Source organism: Aulonocara sp. 'chitande type north' Nkhata Bay, linkage group LG7 (assembly GCF_057382095.1).
Source record: "Aulonocara sp. 'chitande type north' Nkhata Bay isolate Kocher_YH1m ecotype deep benthic linkage group LG7, A_spYH_male_GT1.1, whole genome shotgun sequence".
Classification (NCBI taxonomy): Eukaryota; Metazoa; Chordata; class Actinopteri; order Cichliformes; family Cichlidae; genus Aulonocara; species Aulonocara sp. 'chitande type north' Nkhata Bay.
In genome coordinates, this window is record NC_141350.1 from 44,676,394 (window position 1) to 44,699,764 (window position 23,371).

The following is a 23,371-nucleotide window of genomic DNA, read 5'->3' on the forward strand; positions in this document are numbered from 1 at the left end:
GCCGTGTATTGGACACTGGTGCGAGGAGGCGGGGGGATTTCCCTGCATCCCACCTTAATCTAAATTGACATTTGGTGACCGCAGACGAAGGAATTTCCTCCTCAAAGCCTCGCAGACCAGCTAAATGTCACGATGTAGCGAGGTTCAACGTAAAGTTCAGCATGTGTTCAGAGCCACTGACGCACAAGCTCGTCCTTCATGGTGCAATTTATTTGGCATTTGATTAGATGTACATCTACCTCAGAAAAAACACAAGCTCCCCTGCAAATTAAGCATTTCTTTTTTAAATGGTAAAGGCTATGAAATAAACATCAATGAAATGTAGCATCTGCTGTATTGTACATAAAACATTTCAAACCCCGCTCCCCCTCCAAATCCAAAAAACAAGCTCTCACGCCACCATCAACACCACCTTCTAGCACAGAAACTACAGTGTAAATGCAGCCGGATGGGTTGTGGTGGGCACGTTTTGGATGCATACGGGGATATTAAACTATATGCAGGAGTCTTTTGAGCCTACTGTACAGGACACATGGTTGAGCATAAAACATTTTTGTCCAAATCAAAAAGAACAAAAACTAAAACTAAAAATCTCTCAGCATGCCAAAAGATTAAAAACATGCACCACAGGTCGAAAACGCAAAAAAAGCAAAAGAAACTTGATTTAAAATAAGAAAAAAAAAAAACATAAGAAAAATCAAACTGAATACATCATTTCCTAAACACACATGAACACTTTCCCACAATTTCTGTGAACATGATTTTGTTTCTTGGACAATCCACTGTGGATTGTCAAAGTAAAGAAAAAAAAAGGGGGGAGGGTAGTTTAAACAAAAATAAAATAAAATAAAAACAAGCAAAACCCCCCCCCCCCCAAAAAAACCAACTTCTTTTTACATACAATACATTCAAACATAAGTTATACAGATGTGCACAGTCTGACATGTTTAAGCCGTTTTTCCCTCCTCGAGGCAGATCATGAGCGGCTTGGATGCTGGTGGTTGTGGGTCAGCTCTGATCTGCAGACGATTACTCCTCTGATGATTGACACCGTAATTCTCCCCAAGTATACAGACCCTCATCACTGACACATTAAAAAAAATAAATAAATCCCGCCGCTGCAGTTGGTGACATCCCATCACTAACTGAAGACAAACCTCAGTAACGGAGTTGCAACTGCATGAAGAATAGCACAGAAACGCACCTGATCCAACCGAGGGAGGAATTAAACCACAAAGAAAATGCAGAATTATCCTGGAAAGAGTTGGTAATGAAACAGAAGCAACTCTGGGACCATCTGGATGATTATACGACTTAATGATTGGAGCATTTATCTCATATAAATGATTTTTTTTTTTTTGGGGTTTTCAAACTTGATCTTCACATATACGCTCATAAAGCCTTTTGTCGCTTTGTTGATGGACAGGGAAAGAAAATCAGCCTATATCTATCCCACAATTAAACAATCAAGGTAACGACCTGCAGCCATAAATTATTATCAAAAAAAAAGAAAAAGAAAAAAAAGAGCACAACATCCTTTGACACTACGACGCCACATGTCAGCTTCGCCCGATAAAAACCCCACAGCAGGAAATTTAGCCGTATCTCGCGAGGTTGAACCTCTCAACTACAAAACATGTTTTTCTGCAAACTTGCTCTAAAAACCTGGAAGACGGCTTCGTGTGTCAGACTAATAAACACCAGGGGACAGTTTCTGTACGCGCTGCAACAGACTGTGGGGTGGATGAGAAAGTTATCGTAGCCTGAACACTGATTGATACGTATGTGTTTGAAAGTATGCCGCAAACACAAACAAAAGTTGGCTCTTCTGTCCGTATGCGGTTATTTTTCCTCGTGCTGTTACAAATCTGACCAAAGGGTGTATTTGCACTAGGGGCTTTGTTTTTTTATGACCAACAGGCCCGTTTTGAGATGTTTGAAAAGCTTTTCTCAGTCTGGGCTAAAAGCAGAAGTGTGGCCTTCTCAGCCTGGATGTAGAGTTTTTGTCTCTTTGCTCCTTCAGATGTCATCGTCTTTAAAAAAAACAAACAAAACAAAACAAAAACACTCTGATGAGTCTGTACAAACTGTAACTGTCCTCTCTGCAGTCAGCATTTTGTGCTCCTGGTACGGAAAACATCTACGACCCTCCTCCAACTGTGGGTAACGTGCAAGTGTCTGCCCACAGTCTTATACCACGGTGCTGAGGGAGGAGGCGCAGTCTGCAGGCATGGAGACGGGGGCGTGGCCATCTGTCGGTGTGTCGGGCCCCACCAGGAGGGTGCTGCTGTCTATGGAGTCCTCCCTCTCCTGACAGGACGGCGCGGAGTCTGGCACCGGGCCTGTCGCGTTGGGAATATTGGCCTGGAGCCCGTCACCCATGGCGTTCATCTGGCTCGGCACGATGGAAACCCCACCATGCCCTGAAGATACAGACGCAGACAGAGAAGTGGGAAACGAGCATTTATCACTCCGCACATGACGATGTTTGTAAAGAACAAGAGAAAAGGATGTGCGCCTACCGAGGTCCACGTAGAGGAGGCTGTCTGGGTTTATGGAGGCTTCGTATGGAGGAGGGGGGTCGTCGGGATGCTGGATGTCGGGGTATTTGTAGGCTGCATAAGGCGGAGGAGGCTCTTGGAAATGAAAAGCGCCTCCCTCCCCATCATCGGACAGATGCAGGGGAGTGAGACCAGTGCCGAAGGCGTCTGGGCCGTAGTCAAAGCCTGGGACTCGTCTTCCAAGGTTAAAGTGGTGCACTGAGATTAAAGCAGAGTTTAAAGTTTAAGGTGCATTTAAAGTGAGCTTTTTGGATTATTCAGACCATCTAAAAATAATAATAATAATAATAATAATAATAATAATGGATTGCATTATCATCTCTGTCTTATTGCTGTTTTATCGCACTTAAGATGCTTTGAAGATGGCAACTGACTGAGTGGTCGCAGATCTGGTCTCCGTTTCCAAAGCAACCACTTCAAAAACAACAAGATTGTAAGTTGTCACAAAAACTTTGTGCTGCCATCTCCAATAACCTATTTCCCCAATGTGACTGCAGCAACAGCCAAGACTGTTGTTACTCTCATTTGTATGAAGATGCAGAAAAATAGAAATAAATGTAAAATAGAAAAAAAACAAACAAATACATTTTAGCTGTATAAAGCATAAAACAAGAGGGGAAATTAAACGAATTAATAAAAATAAGTAGCTTAAAACATAAATATCAATATTTAGAATTAATTTCAACAATTATTTTATTTATTTATTTACTGTTGTTTGTGGCCATTTTTGCCATCCTTATTGAGTTTTCATTTTTAGAAAGGAAGATTTTTATCTCAGCTTTTTAAATCGTTCCTCATACAGACAAAGATTAAAAAGTGACCACAGGTGTAAACTTTGGATCTCAGTGCTGCAACACTTTACTCACAGTTTCCTCCAATCAGCGTTTCGATGCGTTCACGTCTTCTCTGACGGAGTCTGTGTACCATGAAGAGCAGCAGAGAGAGGATAAGGAAGGACGAGATGCAGCTGACGATCAGCCTCATCCCGCTGGCCATCGAGTCAAACAGACTATTCCCATCTGACGGAGAAGACGGGAAAAATCTAATCAAATCAGGATATGTCCTTGCAAACGTACTTTGTTAAAAACGTTCTTTTGCTGAGCTTCGAAGGAAATTCTGCACCGTTTATGTGTGAATGTGACACAATTTGCACATTAAACAACACTTTCACATCTTTTCCTTGCAGCACTATTTAGAAGAGGAGCAGGAGCTAATTGTTTATATAAATTAGGCAATTTGAATCCTCCTGACTCATTTAACTTAATATACTGAATATCAAACAGTGTAAAAATGTGTAGGTGACGAATCGTGATGCAGAATAACATCTTATAGGACTACGAGCACTGGAAGGCTTCTAATCACTGATAATCATTACACACTGGTGGTGGTGGTTTGTAACCAGTGGGATGTGTTTGGATGCGGTGGTAGTACCTGGATCGAGGCAGGTGAACTTGCAGCACTCTTTGGGATCCTTGCGGAAGTGCTGGCAGCCTTGTGGCCGCTCACACAGCGCGGCGACGCACATCTCAGGCTCGCCGTCATGACACGTGCAGCTGAGACACGGGTCGTCTCCTTTGGGGGTGAAGTAGTAGCCCTCGTTTACGACATTGTCTTTTATATCCACGCACGTTTGCCCTGTGGCACAGAGAATATCAAAATAAACACATGGCCCCAGCGGAGCAAATAACTGACACATTTTTGATAACAAACAGAAAATTAACCCGTACTCCTCTTGCACAGAAACGGAAACTTCTTGTAGCAGTTCTCAGCGTGCCAGCTGTGCAGGCCTCGCTCGTTCATGCTTTTGTACTGAAAGCGCTGCAGCTGTGCACAGAAGACATTGTCTTGGGTGGCGGAGGCCTCCCCCAAGTCTTTCAGACCCTCAGGAGGCAAAAACACCTGCATAGAGCCTGAACACAAACAATTCACACATTAAAGCATTCAAATAAATTACAGAAGACAAACAGCACATGTAGGTACTTCACAAAGCTGAATCTTTTATACCTTTGTATGCTACTTCCCAGCGGCCATCCAAGGAGTGGCTCTGATTGGTGATCACATACTGGTAACCCACCCAAAATCTGAAACAAACAACACCACTTACACCATGTCTAGTGATGACGCATTAGCTACTACCAGCCACTAGATGGCCTGCAACCAGCTACAGAGCAGTATAACATCTAAAACAACAAGCACACGCACTTCTGCAATATCTTCCTTATTAAAAAAACAAAAACAAACCAGAATTAAAGCAGAAGTTTAAAGACTGAAATGAGATCTCTGTTCAGGAACTGAAACCTGGCAGCTTATTTCTGTGGCAATAAAGAAAACTTACTTGCACTGATCTCTGCACACTTTATCGTCAAAGTCCACCTCGATCTTCAGTATGAACTGCAGCTCCTCGTTGGTCACAAACGTGGCCAACGAGCCGTTGACTTTCTGACACGTATCCACGGCCTGCCAGTAGTTCTCGTTCTTCAGGTACACTTTGTAGCAGCTCGCTGTTTTCTCGTAGTGATGCCACCCGCTGGGACATTTCTCTGCAGACAGAGAAGACAAGAGTGAGCACATGATCGCCATGCAGATTCGATTCAAATAAACCTGCTGAGAGCAAAGTGAGACACTTACTGTTGAAGCGCACCGGCTGAGCCACACCGATGACGTCTTCCACCTGGTCGTACCCGCTGCCATAACGAAACCTCTCCTCTTTTATAACAGCACAAATCAAGACAAAAAGGTTAAAAAAGTGGACTTGTTTGTACGTTCTGCCATAACAAATGTAACTGAGAACAACAGATGGTGTTTTCAGTGTGTAGGATAATTGTTAACAGCCCGCGATAATATTTAGAAGTCAAAACCACCACACATCAGTGAAAATAAGATATATACTGAGGCTGATTCTAATCTGAGGAATATGAAAGCAGAAGCAATGCTTTGCTGACCGTGCAGATAGCATCCTCTACTATGTTTTATCAGGAGTTCACAGAGACTAAAGTCTAGACTGAGGGAAGCACCCCAGTACCGTCTATGTGCAACACAATATAATATACACTTTTTAATGACAAAGTTGTTAATGCGATGGATCTCTTGCTACTCTTTGACTAGCTAGTAAGAAAATAAAGTACGTAGGTATGTTACAAACTATAAAGAAAACACACTGTCTCAATTGTGGCATCTTTACTACTTTTTCTTAGTATAAACTAGAAGAAAAAGATCAGATTTAAAAACGGGGAATATGCTTGATCTCTTAGAGCACATATGATATATCAGCAGATAATAGGTGTTTACTGATATTGGCATTTATAACAGCTGATAAATGAGCATTTAAAATGTAAAAAGACAAGAGAAACAGCCTTCAAATGCTTTTCTGTGTTGATGCTGCATAATCTGTCCACCAGAGGGCCCTCTGTAACTTCCCTGTTAGCAAAACACCTCTGGCACAACAACCAGAGGTGTGTTGCTTTTTTTGATGGTGGCTATATTGGACAACGGATGCTGGATTTGGAGCAGGCAGGAAGGAAGAGAGGACGACCTCAGAGGAGGTTCATGGATGTGGTGATGTAGAAAAGAGGACAGGCTGGTGTGAGACAATGGTGACCCCTGAAGGGAGTAATGGGTAGCAGATAAAAAAAAGACTATTTCTCTGTTACATGACTCAATGAGATTTTGTTCTTGACTGATGCTTCAAAAAGGAAGGAACTGCAGGCTATAAAAACAGCAAATACTGAAGAACTTAACTGAAAAAAACCCACCAAATTTGAGGAGCATACACTTTGTTTACATTTATAACAGCATTTATTTTGATTTTGCACTGAGATTCATGACAACTAGAGATGGCACGATACCACTTTTTTAATGTCCGATATAGATATCATAAATTTGGATATCTGAAGATACCGATATGAATCCGATAGTGTAATTTTTAATCAATAAAACTTCTTTAAAAATAAAAATAAAAAAAATATCTTGCTGCATTTTGTATAAGTTCATATTCAAGTCTAAAAACAAAACAAAACACTAAAGCTATTCTGCTATATTTGTATGCAAAAAATACACTGCACCCAAAATATTTCATAGTTCAGCAATACTGATCAATCTAATAAACTTAAACCTGCACCATCCTTCCTATTCTGGTGTTTTAAAGAGTACTTAGCAGAAATATTAAACAACCTAACTAATAGGGATGTCAACTACCAGCAGAAAAAAAATAGGGAACAGCTAGACATTTTAAATGTGCCCCCGTTTCCCTGTTAATGCCCTATCGGCCCCCTGCATAACTTTGCTAGATCCGCCCCTGCACAGTTGCCAGCCGTCAGCTACGTAGAAAAAGATTCTGGTGTAGAAATTAATATTAAATAAATTCTAACAACAGCTTATCACGGTTAAACTTGCTGCTGTTGTTTAGCCGCTGGTTTCCTTTTTCTGGTGCAAAGTGGGCCAAAAACTAACAAGAGAGACGGACTCGCGACAGAAAAGCTGATCAGCCGATCATTGATCAGTTTCATGATTGAAGTAGCAACAGGAGAGGGAGGGAGAGAATGAGAGGCAGTCGCTCCATATATTGGTTGTTAAGCTTAACGTGGGAATGCTTTACAAACATTCACAGATGAACTTACACACTTGCTTTACTTCTCTCTGGGTTAACTTTCTCTGAGATGAAATGCCGGTTTGGTAGCGAGGCTCCAAATGCTCAACCAGACCGCCAAGAGGTCTCGCACGCTACAGCCGCTCTATCATGTGACACATATTGGACTGATGTGCTAAGGTTATGAGCTGAGTTACGCCATGTTGCAAGTTTTGTGAGGTGCTTTCGTGATATTTAATGGATTGGATTACATTTTTTATTTCTCTCCGACATCCGATCCAGTAATTTAGGTCAGTATTGGACTAATACGGATACATAATATCGGATCGGTCCATCTCTAATGACAACAATCTGTAGCCACAGTTTTCACTGCATACAGTGACAGGCCTTCAGCTGGGTATTTTCAACTTTTCAAGTTTCTCAACTGTAAAGTTGAGACGTTTCTTCTTGCATCGGCCACTCTGCTGTTATTATAAGATTGAAGGATTGCTTCACCTTTTAGTGTTATTAAAAAAAGTTAAGATAAGATAAGATAACCTTTATTAGTCCCACACGTGGGAAATTTGTTTTGTCACAGCAGGAAGTGGACAGTGCAAAAGTTATGAGGCAAAAATTAGAATACAATAAGAATAAATACAGTACACAACTGTACAGAATAGAATAAAATAAAATACTATATACAGTAGAATAAAATAAAATAAATATACAATAAGATAAAAATAGAATACAAATACAAATACTATATACAACTGAGTAAAAATACAACGATGAGTGCCCTAACAAGAACAAAGACTCTCCAGCAAGCCGCTGATTAACGTGACAATAAGCCCTTGACTTGAGTAAGGCTTGCATTTCTCAGTAAGCTCACACTTAAAAAAAACAAAAGGTCAGTAGTTGTCCCTCTAAACATGCAGACTATCAGATATATGAATTTGTCCAGTTTTACTGCTGAATAAACAGAAAGAAAAAGAAGCAGAAGGAAATTACTTCTCAACTTCTTAAGCTGTTCTGTTAAAAATGGGGTTTTACTGCAGAATGAATAGACTTCAGTGTGAACCCTTAATCGTTTAACAGCAGTGCCGGCATGGAGCGTTAACTCGGAGCGTGGACGGCTGCTGTATGGAGGTCACATGCTGCACTCAATCCTTTCACTAACTCCTGTTATGCTGTTAGAGATCTCGGGATAAGGTCTTTCTAGATTTAAGCGGAGAACAATAGGATTTTGTGGTTAGCACTGTTGCCGCACAGCAAGAAGGTCCTGAGTTCAATTCCACCATCAGGCCGGGGTCTTTCTGTGTGGAGTTTGCATGTTCTCCCCATGTTTGCGTGGGTTCCCTCCGGGTACTCTGGCTTCCTCCCACCGTCCAAAGACATGCAGCTTGTGGGGATAGGTTAATTGATTAATCCAAATTGTCACTAGGTGTGAATGTGCGAGTGAATGTGAGTGTGAATGGTTGTCTGTCCCTATGTGTTAGCCCTGCGACAGACTGGCGACTTGTCCAGGGTGTACCCCGCCTTTCGCCCTATGACAGCTGGGATAGGCTCCAGCGCCCCCCGCGACCCTGAAAAGGATAAGCGGAAGCGAATGGATGGATGGACAATAGGATTTTGGTCAAAGGCTTAGTGACATCTATGCAGTGTAGGACAGATGAACCAGCAGTAAACAAAAACAGAGACACATGTGCAGCCACTCAGCCTTTAACCCTTCTTCCCCCTGCCATCTGACGCTGTCAATAGAGCGGACTCACTGTGAGGGACTATGAGGACTACAAAACCACATCTGAGCAGCTGAGCATAAGCAAATTAGTAAGACAGGACTGTTTATGTGGGTGGTTATTGTATTAAATGCAACTATGCCATGCTGCAGTTCAGACAGGGACGCAAGGGCCAAGATTTACTATTTTTACGTTTGGTAGGAAAAACCTCTGTGATAAAAACAAAGCTATTGTCAGTATCTGTTGAAGAGGTGCACTGAAAGGAGTGGACGCAGGTATTTAAAAGTCATAAAACCTGATCTACTAATGCTAAAGGCAGGTGATTTTACTGCCAACTGTGCTCAATTTAACTCAGTTCTCCAACTTCTCTGGAATGAGAAGGAGAGATGGCATGTGTTCAAAGTAGAAAAACTTAAGGCTGAGCGCCGCATATTTCTGGCCCTCAATACTACCGATATTCACCCAAGTGACATGTAATTCCTAATTTTCCACTTCCGAACTTGCTCAGTAACATACATACACACTGAACACCAAACGTGTGAATGCTCAGTGTCAAAAATAGCACTGTGAAAAAAATAAAAAACACTGACATGGGGCCAGCTGATTTTTCTGAACAAGAAAAGAAAGAAACAGATATTCTGGCTTCATCCAGTTCAGACCCAGTTAGTATTCCAACCGTCTCCTGTAGTGCAAAAGCATGTTTATGGATGGTGTGCGACTTGCTTTGTAGCCGTGTTCCTGTGGGATTACGCTTTAGCAGGAAATCTACAACCTAACTATGTCGAAACTCAACGCATTAGCCTTACATGCACCTCCCTAGAAATGTAACCACACATTGGGTTAATGCAGCCCACAACTACTCTGATTGGTCAATTATTCCTGTGTATGTCTGGCTACTTTTTGGTTCAGTTTTTCAAATTTATCAGTGAGAGCATAAAATCATCGCCTCAATGTAAGGAATAATAATCAATATTAGAACTCACAAATATCAGCAAATTCCTGAAGGGAGATTGTTGAAACTATCAGAATGAAGACGAGGGAGTGTACAAAGAAATGGAAAAAGTCCCCTCAAGCCCCCGAAGAACACTGACCACAACAAAGCATTGACATTGCCTGGCATCGCATGGAAAACACCAGGACACGACCACACTGTAATTAACATGTAATGCACCAGCACAAGAGTAAGTGCAAGCTGTGGGCTCCACAAAGCTTCCCTGCACAGGTCTGGCGCACTGGCGACCTGTCCAGGGTGTAGCCAGGTGGGATAGGTGGGATAACTCCAGCCTCCATACAACCATGAGCTGGATAACCGGTTTAGATGGAAGGAGATTACCCAGAAAACAAAAACATATTGATTTTCCTTCAGCTGCCTCTCATTGATCTGAGCTGCCATGCTCTTTCAAAGAGAAAGCACATGTCCTGTTCATCCTGCTCTTTTACTCCATCATATTCCTTAATACACACTCACTCAATCAACTCTTCTGTATGTAGATGTCACTGCTCATTAATGACATGGACTAACAGCGTCTTTGTTTACAAACTGAGGCACTGATGGCTGATCACCTGCAGATAACTTCCATTTACCCTGTATACTAAATCTGTGCATATATTCACCTGAACATCTCTCAGTTTGGCTTGATTAGATTGCGCTACATCCTCCACACCTGTATTCAGAGCTGCTCAGCTGTGGTCTGATCATCCAAGCGTGAAAAGGTTCTAAAAGGTTCTGGGTGTTGCTAGACTTTCCAAAAATCAATCATGTTATGGGTGTTAGGTAACAGACTGAGTGTGAAAGGGCTTAAGTGAGCTGCACTCACGGGGACAGTCCATCTCGTCACTCTTGTCCTCACACGCTGTCCAGCCGTCACACTGCCAGGACATCGGGATACACTGCATCTTCCCACTGCGGCAGGCAAACTGCCCGGGGCTGCAGCGCTGCTCTGAAATACACACAAAAAAAGAGGGTTTATGTGGTTAAACCTGCACATAACCAAGGCCTTTTTCCTAAGAAGAGAAAAACCATTTAAACTCAGAGTGCAGCAGTCTGAATGGCGCCGTGTGAGCTTTCAAGGCAGTTAATAAAATAAGATGTCTGAGATGGCGAATGGGTAAATGTACAATTAGAGCTGCTTGATCACGGCAAAAATCATCATCACCATTACTTCGTGAGTATTGACATTGGGATGATTTAACACAACTGCTTACACGCTCAAAACAAAAACAACAACAACAAAAAAACCACAACAGGCCAAATGCAAAGGAAAGGGATGCACTTTTTGGCCAAACAAGAGCATTATTGGAAAACACACAACGTTATTATGTTAATAAATGAGTGGAAGACAAAATTGTAACTGAATAAAAATTCAATCAACTGTGCTTCCTGTGATTGTGACTGTCCTAATTATTACTCTTAGGGTACTCTTAGGGCAGAGCTACTGTCCTAAGAGTAGCTCTGCCAATTTGTCTGGTATTTCCTTTGACGTAGTGGTGTCATTTCTGTGCCTAGGAAGTAATAGTGACCCGTAAGCCCCTTGCTTAAGGGCCTTTTTCCGCCCCTTAAGCAAGGGGCGGAAAAAAGCCACAGCCGCTAGCGATCACGTATGTTTGGATTTCTTAAACTTTATCAGAGATGTCGATCAACTGCAAGGAGGAAGATAATCTGCAGAGCCATTTCATCATGTCTGCAAGCCACTGCGTTATGTTTATAGCCTGACATTAATAGAATCTGCTGCTAAGAGTATTTCATGATATTCAGTAACATTAGAGCGCTGAGTACTCCTGCAAGCAGTTCAGTGATGACAGCAACTCAAGAAGAAGCCTAAGGCACACAGCAGACAATACTGAACTTCTATGTTCTGTCTGTTTAGCGGCCTATGAAATAAACTGAGCTTTCCCGATGCAGTTAAACAGCTCAGTGGGCAGTGTCAACATTACTGATCATCAGCTCAATAACTTATCACTATTTGCTTGTTTTTAGATTGTTACAGAAAAGGGTAAGTTCAACATACTCGGGATATCGCTTGCCTTTACTTAAGCTGTCATATGAAAGTACATATACTTCTGTTAAGTGTTTCCAGCTGGGCATCGTGTACCTGGAGTTAGGGCTGCTCAATTAATCAAATTTTAATCACGATTACGATCTGGGCTTTCAACGATCATTAAAAATGACTGAGCCGATTATTAGCCCCTCCCTCATTTATCCGCGACACCTTAAAGGCCGGTCCGTGAAAATATTGTCAGGCATAAACCGGCCCTTGGCGCAAAAAAGGTTGGAGACCGCTGATTAAGAGGACCCGAGGGAAGCTCGGAAAGCTAAGCAGAAGTTATTTGGAGAGGAGAGTGACTGCCGTTGGTTGAAAAGAGAGGTAAAAAAAAAAAAAACTTCAGTGGTGTTGCACACTATTTTATATTATTTTTTAAAGTCATTATTCAATACATTGTTATTGTTAACCCTTTAAAGCCGGTCAGAGCACCATGCTCCGTTTTGTGTAACATTTTTAAATCCCTGTAGAACCTGAACCGTGTAAGCGAGGAGTTTTACTTACATCTTATGCCATCAGCTTGTCCTCGGTCACGGTTTCCTTCCACATATAGCTTTGCAAAAGTTGCATAAAAAGCGCTTGCAGGAACAAAAACATAATATTCCAGAAACACGCTTTGCCGATCCGATCAGCTGTTCGTAACATTTCCCACAGTGAAACAGACGTCAGCGCAAACTATCGCATGTCCGCCATTTCCTGCCCGAAACCGGAAGTGACATAATTTTCGCGGAAAATGTAGTTTTTTACTTGTAGGCTTTAAAAGCCTATACTGGTGTTTTTATAAGTCATGTTTGACTTTTCTGAATAGTTTCTGGGATGCTTGCAACTCGAATTGCACTGCTGGAAATAGTTTATTTTGATGCACCTGCTGTTTTTAGATTTCCTGTTGTTGTAAACTATTTTTTGCAACTTTTTTGTATTTAAAAGTTTTGAGGGATAAACCTCTTAAATTTCTCCAAGTAGAAATATATGTAAAAAAAAAACAAAAACGATTTTCAATTTTTTTCTAGTTTATTGCACTTTTTTGCAATTAATGTAGTTACTATGGACTTAATGCATACATATTATTAAAATATGGGCTATAACAGTTGTATAGCAACTTGAAATGCTCCCACAAATGGCACTACAACATATAAAAAAATAATATAAGCTCTGGCGGACTTGGTTCTATAGTAGGTCGTAAGGGTTAAATAAATATTGTCAAATAATCGAGATCTCAATTTCAGTGAAAATAATCGTGATTATCATTTTTGCCATAATCGAGCAGCCCTACCTGGAGTCAAATGTTTTAACCGATGCATGAAACAATACATTTTTAGACATAAGTGGTAATGGCTGCCGTTTTATTTGTGAATATTTATTACATGGCGTGCTGCGGGGAAAAGCCTGTTCTAACGTTTGAGTCTAAGGTTTATTTTTTAGCACCTGGCGGCTCTTTTTTGCTTCTCATCCGTAAATAATCTGCTCTTTCACGTGATTCAGTTTATTTTGAAAAGTCTCAACAGGCTCTTGATCTTTATTCTGAAAGGTTTATGTGGAAAATAAACAAGCGGACACCAATGGTTTTATCGTTGTTGTTGCTAACGACAACTCATAAAAACAGGCGCTTGTCCGACCGTACTGTGGTTATATTAAATATAAGAGAAAGAGAGAACTTTAAGAAATTAATATAGCCACTACAGTGACCATCAAAACGATGAAAAAATATTGCCGTAAACAGTTTATTTTGCGACACCACGAAACAAACGATAGCGTAAAATGAAACGATAGATGTTTTTATATCGTCATCCGATATATATCATTATATCGAACAGCCCTAGGACAGAGTGAATGAAAATAAAAACTGAAATTTAAGTTCCTTTCCTTAATACAGGGTATTATTTTCAACAATAGATTTAACAGTCCTGCCCATTAGAGATCAGACTGTGCTACATGAAGCCCATTAACTAAAATCTGTTTTAGCCCACCTGGTTTATATTAAAATATAAATTTGACTGCTTTAAAAGGACTTTTAGTTTAATACAGGGTGACTCTTATATTGAAAATCTGCTTGAAAACCCCAAAAACATACTGTGCTTACCTGACAATAATCTTGCCAGAGCTACCCGTGGACCTGAAACAAATAGAAAAAAAAGAGTGACTAGCCTGTATATCAGTGTGTCGTCTTTCAAAAAAAAGTAAAAATATATTTCATTTAATCCAGTCCGATTTAAAAAAAAAAAAAAAAAAAAAAAAGTTATATTTTTTTAATCCTTTTTATGCTGCTCGTGATTTTTTTCTTTATTTCTTACTGTCACCTGTTCTCTCCACCCTCTTGTTTGTGAGGACACAGGTAGTCATGTAAACCTGCAGAGGAGCTGCATCACCCACTTGCCTGACAAATATAGCAACACTATTTTTTTCTTAGAAGAGAGAGAAAGGGAGAAAAAAAAAGCTTATTTAATTTAAAACCAGACCTCCAGCTTTGAAAATCAACACAGCTGCGACCACAACCTAAACTGGACTTCAGTGTTAAATATTATTTATTTGTACTACAGGTGGTGCAAAATAAATAAGCAATTACAAGAAAAAAAAAAAACAGATTTCCCAAATAAAAGCTGTCAGTTAGTTATAAGAGTTAGTTTTGATGTCAGATTTTCTAAATAAAAGTTATTTCCCAGATGTCTGACTTCATTACCATCATACTTCAACTTTTATAGCCAAACTATTTAGCTACCGTTCTTTTGCAACAAGCATTAAAGCCCAACAACACCACCGGATTTCCAGAAAGCCTAGTTCTGATTGCTGCAACCTTACTGCACAAGGATTCCTTAGACACTAACAACCCTGTGGGAACTTCTCACTGGGCTTTACACCATGATTTAAGCATTAAAAAGCTTTTTCTAGTACTGGACTGTACATCCCTATTTTATAGAGAAGCAGGATGAAGAAAAAACCCCACATTGTGGCTGGGATGAATTCATTGCAATTTGTTCTTGGAAGCATTACAACGCTACCAGTTCATCTATATTTCAGTGTAATGCTTGTCCGAGGGTTAAACAGCGCTAGAGTTGTTAATTTAAGCTTCGGAAAGCTAATGTTAGAGCGAAGCAGTGCTACTGAACCTGTAACCCTTAAGGTTAACAAGATCACACAGTCCACGGGTGTTTTAATAGCCATCTCACACAGAAATGTCACCTCTTGGTTAATGCTAAGTGGACTGAGGTGCATTACAGACACATCTCAGTCTCCAGGGAGTGAGTGCATCATCAAACTTGAATGTGTGTCAAAATGACAGATAACTTTAAAGACATTAACAATTAAACACATTAGAGGGAGCTAATAATAATAATTCATCCTTAAGTTTATGATAAATAATTGTTGGCGGATGGGTTAAAAAGCTTTGTTTACGGTAATCAAACAGGGGCAGAAGGTGATGGCCCTTAGTTGGAAGCAGGCTTGTTTTAGAGTCCGATTTTTTTTAAATCTAATGCCCCAGTTCAATCAGTGCATTGAATGAAGCTTCGCTCAGATTCCCTCATATTTGCCCTCTTAAAGTCATGACATTATGACTGCAGGCAATCATATTTCAAAAGTGAGGGGATTTCCCCTTTAAATGCTTCCACAGGGGGGATTTATACACTTTGGGAGGGATCAGGGTCAGTTTGAGGATCAAACTGTTGGGGGGATAAGCCGAGTGAGCTCAAGACTGGAGGTCCGAATAACCGATAAGTAACGTGCAGGTCACTGGTTTGAGTCCCTGTTCAGATGAAGGCACTTCCTTTTTCTCCAGAGTGTGATCCTAGGTGTCTTAAGTAGATTTAGATGTCTGCACTCTGTCAATTTCACATCTTTTAAGTCTCATAGAAACATGGAAGGAAAGCACATCAGACGTTGTCCACATTGGATGTCAATTCATCTTTGGAGCAATTTGGACCAGTCCGGTGCAATGCTTTTAATTGTTTTGGGTATTTTCCTACATTATAAATGCTAATTTGAGGCCCTAGTTTCTGATATATAGTATTCTCCATGTGCAGGAAGCAAACAAGACTTTTATTAGCAGTTCTGGTTTCTATTTTGAGTCTTACTGACTAGCACAGACTTGGAAAATAGGAATACATTGGCTGAAATGAATCTCAAACACATCAACACTTTGTCCAATCACAATTCAGCTATTTATTGAGTTTAAATAAAAAGCTCCTTACTCATAGTCAGACTGCAAACAGTGACTGAAACACAAAAAAGGACATCCAGACTTATGTGTGATTTTTCTTTTATGTGGATACCCACCGGCTATGGTAGTAGCTAAGGATTTTGGGAAGTGGCGACCCTGAAAATTGATCATGAGGACAGGTTGACTTTCCATGCTTTTTATTTACAGAAAGATAAATAAAACACAGCCCAATAAAACCTCTGATAAAACCTCTGATATGCCACAATAAAAGCTGCTTCAAATCAAAATCCCTAGTGTTTCAGTGGACACTAGCAATACAGTTTATTGAAACGCGCATGCTTTTATTGTGAAACATTTTCTTGTGTATTAAATATATTACAAACGAATTAACCAATTACCTTATAATGTACATGTTTGCAGACTTGCTAAAGAAAACAAGCCTCTTGCTGTGTGTAGCTGAATAAACACTTTCATCAGAGAAGGATGTGAGCTTTTTCCTCTTCCCTACAAGGCTGCCAGATAATTGTAACAAATCCTCCGACAGGGAACAATATTTTAATTTAAAAAATTTTCCCCATACATTTCCCACTAATGAATATTGCAATAAGACTTGTTGCTAAGGCTAAGAAGCAAACAAAGCCAAATCCAGCTTGTTACTGGCTGACTCTTTATATAGTTACATGTGCTCCTTCAGAACTATAATATACAAGCATATGTGCTCCATTTGAATGATGACTGTCTGTGCACATCAGTATTCATGCTTTCAGTCCATAGCTGGTATCTGTACTGCTCGAAAACCCACAAATGCTACTGGAATCAGAATAAGATGCCAGCAGCTGCCTGCTTTAGGTTATCAGACATTACAAGCTGAAATCAGCATATCCAACCTGTTCATATATCAGAATAACAATGATTAGGCAGTTATTGTTTTGTTACTGCTGCGGGAAAACACAAGGTCAGAAAATCAGAGATCTCAGTTTAGTTAAAGGCAACAGGGGCAAAAAAAAAAAAAAAAAAAAAAACAACAACTAAAAAACCCCATCCCTTGCCGAGGCTTTTTTTCAGGATTTTATGATCTGTACATGTTGACAAAAGAATCAGCAAACACTGGTTACCCTGAGCGAAGTGAGCCTCTGCATCTCTTATATAACCGACAGGAAAGCACAATAAAGACTATGAGACTGCCCCAGCTCGGTCCCGCTCAAGTGTAACGGCACAGTGAACCGGCCTTGTGCACACGCTGCATCATCTCCAGCTGCTGATGATTCATATCAGCACTGAGCTTTGCTGTTAAAAGCACTGTGTGGGTATGGACATTCATTTATTTCTTTTTCATTGCACCATCTCACATTAACAAGCCATATTTTTATCTGCACCTTGTGCATGAAAGCACTGCTGGTCAGCTTCCTGTGATAATTAACCAAAGTAAAGCGCCTTTCCTGTGCTAACACTGTCAGTTCAGCTGTGAGACACACTTAATATTTAAAATTGTAAACAAAGCTGTGTGACTGGAAGCTACAATGTTATTAGAAAAAGTTAACACTGTTTCCAAAGTAAGTAGTGTCAAAGGGGCAATACGGATTATCTCTATAGACCAATTCACCATGTTAGCTATAAGACGCCTTATGAAATCAGTCCTTGAGTCACTTCTATATTATTTTAAATTCCTCTACAAAAGCAGTCCCCAGCAAACCAGGACGAGAAGTGTCAAAGTGAAAAAGTTTTGCTCTACAGCCAGAAATGTGAAAGGGGATGAGGGCTGTCTTACAGCAATCCTGCAGAAGGAAGTAATTCACCCGTATAGACACTATTTACCCCATAAAACAACCAAATGGAAACCATAACTTAGCCTCATGTCTGGACAATGTTGACATCAAATTTCACGAGTTCTCTCAAGCGCCATATTATCTCATTTACTGCTTTTCGCTAGCTGCCAGAATACACGTACACAGGGTTATTTTGCCCACATGTCATGTTTCAAACATTTGCCTCAGTGACCTTTCAATAAACTGCATCACTGTATTATTGCGTGGCTGTACTTCAAGTCTACCTGTTAAAATCCTCAAACGATAAATGGCACAGGTTGAAACACCGCCAATTTTTTTGTGAAAAACAGACTACTGAACAGCCGACAGTGCAACACAAATCGGCTGCTCAGACCCACAGACAAGACCCAAAGATTAGCTGACTGCAGCTCAAGTTTAAGCTGATGGTTGTGTCAGTCACACTACACAAAAACAACCAAGCTCTGTTCACTTTTATACGCTGTTGGCTGTGCTTAACCTCTTGACTCTTTTTTTAGAGCGCACACTGAAGTTTTTCACTCTCAGACAGCTCGGTTCACCTCTAGTCTCTGTAACCCACAGGACACATGCTAACCACTGGGCCTATCATGTGCATTTCTGCTTTTATCTTAACCATACATACTGCTTCTAGCGTGTATTGTTATGCATCATGCAAATGCAGGAAACCTGCTGATTTGCCTTATTTGCACGTGAAACTCAGCTGGCCAATTGAGATGATCCCGATCACATAGATTTGCCTTAAAATGTGTGACACTTCAGTGTTGCCTGCCTCATTGGAAAATGCATAATCTGAACCTTTGAGAGTTTGCTGGAGTCAGCTGTGAAACAAATGTAGAAAGCAGGTATGCCCTTTATAAGTGTTAAAAATGTATGAGGATGATGTGGTTTAGCGGGTTACATCAATACCAAGTTAATGTCTCCACAACACGAAGTCTTAAGCAATTATTTACATGTACGTTCAGATTTGGAGTTATACTCCCGCAGTCTTGATCTCAAGTCAAATGACCAAGTCATGGTTGAAATAGTGACAAAAAAAAGCCAGCCCAACTTATAAAAACACAAGATGATGCATTCACTCCTGAGCATTTAAGAAAATCATGACTGTACTATTTGGAAACTCCTAATATAAATAAACATTTGCCCAGGGAACAAACCTCGACACGACCGATAAAAAGCACGCCCTGTTTGGTGTGCCAATTGTTTTCTAGGTGGGAGGTTTCTCCTTTGGATCGAGGCAGACAATAAAGTGTTTATTCATGAGGCTGAACTGATAGTCTGAACTGAATATCAGGATCACAAGACCGGGATTAAAGCAAACCACAAGACGCATTTGGCCTTTCCCTGCTCAAACGGACATCTAAACAGCACCTTAGAAGCTCTGCATTTGAAACAAAAGTAGAACACACTTACAGCAGAGACAAATAATAATTTTTTTTTACCTGTTTGGATTTCTATGACCTTCCAGGTGTATTTTATAATTATTCACTGTCACCAGGGGGCAGCATTTTACCAGTGGATGTGCTCAGGTACTTTCAAACAAGAGCTGCTGTTTAACTGTTGGCATTTCTTTTTAGGTACTGCTGTTTCCTTTGTGCCAGGCTGCAATTATAAAAAGCCTCATTGAAGGTTACACTGACTCACTAAACCATCTTCGAGTTTAAAATGGTATTACACAAAAGTATAGCACAGCACTAGTTCTTATTAAGTGGGCATCTCTTCAACACAATACACACAAGTCAAAGTGATTGTTCCTAAACATCAGTTGATAAGCTCTTACTTTGGGTGGTTTTTACAGATATGAAACAATATTGTGTTAAAATGGAGAGTAGTTTTAAACAAAAAAATGCATTTCTTTGTTTAGGGATTTGATTGTTTCTTTTTCCCTTTTCAAATGTTACAGTGTGTCCTGTGCAGGCAGGGGTGCCATGATATTTAAAACAAATACTGCCATGATGTTAATAATAGACATAAATCAGGGTTCCTTTTGCTCAAAATGAGCTTTTGGCAGTGACTTTTGATATTGATCAGGGCGCATGTAGTTAAGGCAAAAAGCCTGTGTTACCTGATTTAACAAACCTTTTCCTTTTATTGTATTTAACCTTAAATCAACTAAACTCAGCTTTAGAAAACTGATTTGCAACACACAATCCCCGTCTTTTGTGGACTCTAAAATATATATAATCATCTAAGAAAGGTGTTTTTCTGGCTACACTCCCTTACCCTACCTCCCTGCTAGGGCTGGGCCATATTATACCGTTCACGGTAATACCGGTATAATGTTAGGCAACGATAGGAAAATGAAATATCGCGATAGAATGGGAGTAAAACGCGCATGCGCAGTGCCTTTGTTTTCATACGCACATGGCCGATTGTTGAGTGAAACAGATGAACCAGAATTGGTTTGTAAAAATGGTGCAACTTCCGTGATGTGGAACTGGTTTGGTGTTTGTCCGTCAGATACACAACAAAGCACATTTTTTTGCAGAACATGCAAGCGGCCGTCGTTATTGTCATATTTGTTGGACTAAGATGCTCTTAAATCTGGGAGTAATCTGGGTCCTAAACTCCATATGCTTCAGGTCAAACAACACTGCAGCATCACTTAGAGTTAAAAACTGTCTAAATTATTTCATCTTTAATAAAACGATCAGCATTGCTGCTTTACCAGGTGTAACTATAAAGTTTAACTTCCAGGCATCCATGAAAACAAAAGTTATTACATTTAACGGAGTTAGAAGTTAGCAGGAAGCTAGCGGAAGTTAGCTCGCTAGTTTCGCTAGTTACCTAAGCATGATATTGCATGTTCTGACTGAGAGATTTCTGAAAAAAATCAAACGTACAGCTCTGCTATCACTTCCAACATAAATGAAGACAGGAAACTAAACAGCAGTGACGTTTGTAGGGTTACTGAAGTTGGGCTAGCTGGTATATAATGATGTGCTACGTGATCGCTAGCGACACAGCTATGTTAGCATAACATAAACAGTGAAGCTGGAGGACGAACACTAACACTTTTCCACTTATAAAAGTTAACGTGAAGGTTCTTCATGGTTAGAGACAAATGCAATCGCATGGCAGGATGCTGTAAACGGACCAAACTTCAGTCAGGAGAACAACTGAGATAATCCATCCACAATACGAGGTTAGTCATTAATATACTGCAACAACATGGGAATAGAGCAGCTGCCAGAGAATTCAACATTAATGAATCAATGGTACAGAAGTGGAGGAAGCAAGAAGAATGAGTTTAATAAAGTTTGATTTATCTGACTGCTTTGTTTCGCTTAATGTGCCTTATAATCCCGTGCACCTTATGGTCCGAAAAATGCGTACTGCACCTCTTTTTAACTTCAGTGGATATTATACATGGTTATGCTCAGGATATGTCAGCCCATTTCTACTGGAAATGCCTTTTGGTTAAACTTTCAGCAAGGAATTTGCATTTGCACTGTTACATTTTTATAAAGCTTTAATGTACATAAAAACCAGCTTCTTGTTTAAGTGAAAATAAATGGAAGGTTGTCTTTTTGCGCTAGTAATGTTGTGGAGTTGTATTTTGTCTCGCATCAATTATATCGTCGGTTATATCGTTATCGCAAATTTTCAAATATATATCGTGATAAATATTTTTGGCCATATCGCCCTGCTCTACTCCCTGCACTAATGTGCTGCAGATTTTTAGTGCAAGCAATTTGTCAAAATAAGACAAAACATCCAATAAATGAAGTTAAACTGAATTTTTCTATACAGATGTTTTTTTGACCACTATATTCATATAGTGGCACCACTAGCCCTGAGTATTAGCTTACGAGCTTATGTTGCCACAGAGACATGACGCATTACCCTTTAATCTCTATTCATCAACTAAGAAGTTTCCTTCAGACAGCCTTATCGTTTTAGCCATCACACTGGTGTGTAGTGCGATGTGCCTGGGCTTGCAGCTCTATGATGTGAGACAGGTTTAGTGATGCAGGAGCATGAATCTCTGACATGCATTTCAAATTGAGGCTTCACGGCGGAAGCGGAGACCAACCCTGGAATGTAGTGAAGCCTAAATACACCTACATTGTTTACAAAGCTTTGGATTGAGCCAAGATATCGTTTCCACCTTGCGTAAGCACAATTAAGTGAATAAATGATTATGAGCTGTATCAAAAGGTCAAAACTAGACGGTTGACTCGAAGCGACCTTGTTTATTTTGACAACAACACACAGCCTTACTTGATTTTCAGGTGAAATAAATTATAATTTCGTTTAGAGATTTCAAGCTGGTGGGCATTACTTTAAAAGATTAAACATAACAAGAGTGCCAGCAGCAGCAGTAAAGGGGTCCTCCCCGCTGTCCAGCAGCAGCAGGAACACGGGTTAAAAAGTACCGGAGTCCCCGGCTTGTGGAGCAGGCCTCCCCGGTGAACCTGCCGCCCCCTGCCTCCAGCTCTAATCCGTTTCTCCCACTTTCTAGCAGAGCCCGGGGGGAATACATGCACAAGAAAAACAACTCGGAGAGGCTATTTACCTGCCCGTGGTGGGTCCGTTAAGGTGAGGACGAAGAGAAGAGAGAAGAGGACGAAACTGCTGCTGTCAGCTTTCGGCAACATTTATCCTCCATTCATAGTAACTCCTCTATCCAGAAATGTAAGATATATTCCGAGGATCTGCACCGCCGCCGCCCTTTCCGAAACTACACCGCGAAAAGCTGAACGCAATTTGTGCCCATTTTCACGCAGTCGGAGCGGCAGCTGAGGGAAGAAAACAGCGTGTGCACAAGCATAGTCGTACCGCTCAGCGACCAGGGTCGTGCTTCCGAGGGGCTAACGTTAGCTAGCTGAGCCGCTCTGCCGTTAACGTCCCGTCCCGCTGCTCGGTGCCGAGCGACTCTCATCCAAGATGGCCGCGGCCTCCCATCACAACAATCCCAAACATGCAGCGCGCACACACAGGCCATCAGCTGGAGCCAGGGGCGGGGCTTACTGCGCGCGTGCGTGTGTGTTTGTGTGTGTGCTGAGGCCATTCAACTCTAAATATCGCTAGTTAAATAATTTCTTTGACTCAAGATAAAACTAAAAAGGCACAAGATGTACATCATACTATTATTATTATTATTATTATTATCATCTCTGGGAAATAATAATAATATTTAACGTGAGAAAAGGGTTTTAAGACTAATGTATCGAATAAAACGTTCTAAATATAACTGTTATTCTTGTAAATTTAACTGATTGTATTTAGTATTGTCTTTTCTATTTTGTTGTAAATGTATTTAAAACAGTCAGTTCAGTTTAAAGCTGAAAATATTTACTTTCAGATAATTTGCACATATTTCAAGCTGTGTGCACATTTTATGTTTTCTTTTTAGAACTTTTTTTTTTTTTTAAAGAAAATTAAACTTTAGATAATTTATCCTGCAAAGTTATACAAACCTATGTCAATTCTGAAAGACTTTAAACCAAATAGTCTTTTTCAATAAAAAATTAAGGAAAAAAGCAGCTGAGAAAGAGTATAGTTTAACCC

At 40.3% G+C, this 23,371-nt stretch overlaps 1 protein-coding gene across 3 annotated transcripts; it reads right to left on the bottom strand.

Moving 5' to 3' along the window:
• Nucleotides 1-191: 191 nt before the first annotated feature.
• Nucleotides 192-22,805, bottom strand: dgcr2 (DiGeorge syndrome critical region gene 2). Of its 3 annotated transcripts, none has more exons than XM_086300668.1 (11): nt 22,640-22,805; nt 13,983-14,015; nt 10,679-10,801; nt 5,190-5,267; nt 4,897-5,101; nt 4,566-4,642; nt 4,283-4,471; nt 3,993-4,196; nt 3,428-3,580; nt 2,523-2,759; nt 192-2,423 (listed from the first exon to the last, which is right to left on the bottom strand). In XM_086300668.1, the coding sequence occupies exons 1-11, from the start codon at nt 22,803-22,805 to the stop codon at nt 2,191-2,193; spliced, it is 1,698 nt and encodes a 565-aa protein (XP_086156794.1). In that variant the 3' UTR covers nt 192-2,190. The 3 variants fall into 3 exon arrangements, with proteins under 3 accessions (XP_086156794.1, XP_086156793.1, XP_086156792.1); XM_086300667.1 differs by lacking the exon at nt 22,640-22,805 and adding an exon at nt 22,377-22,607 and having other exon boundaries at nt 4,289-4,471; XM_086300666.1 differs by lacking the exon at nt 22,640-22,805 and adding an exon at nt 22,377-22,607.
• Between the last annotated feature and the right edge of the window lie 566 nt (nt 22,806-23,371).

Coding starts and splice junctions, on each gene's coding strand:
- dgcr2 (XM_086300668.1), bottom strand. CDS start 22,805: ATGGCCTGTGTGTGCGCGCTGCATGTTTGGGATTGTTGTGATGGGAGG. Junction 4,643..4,896: donor GTGTGCAGAGATCAGTGCAA/GTAAGTTTTCTT, acceptor TGTTTGTTTCAG/ATTTTGGGTGGGTTACCAGT. Junction 2,424..2,522: donor CCTCCTCTACGTGGACCTCG/GTAGGCGCACAT, acceptor CTGTATCTTCAG/GGCATGGTGGGGTTTCCATC.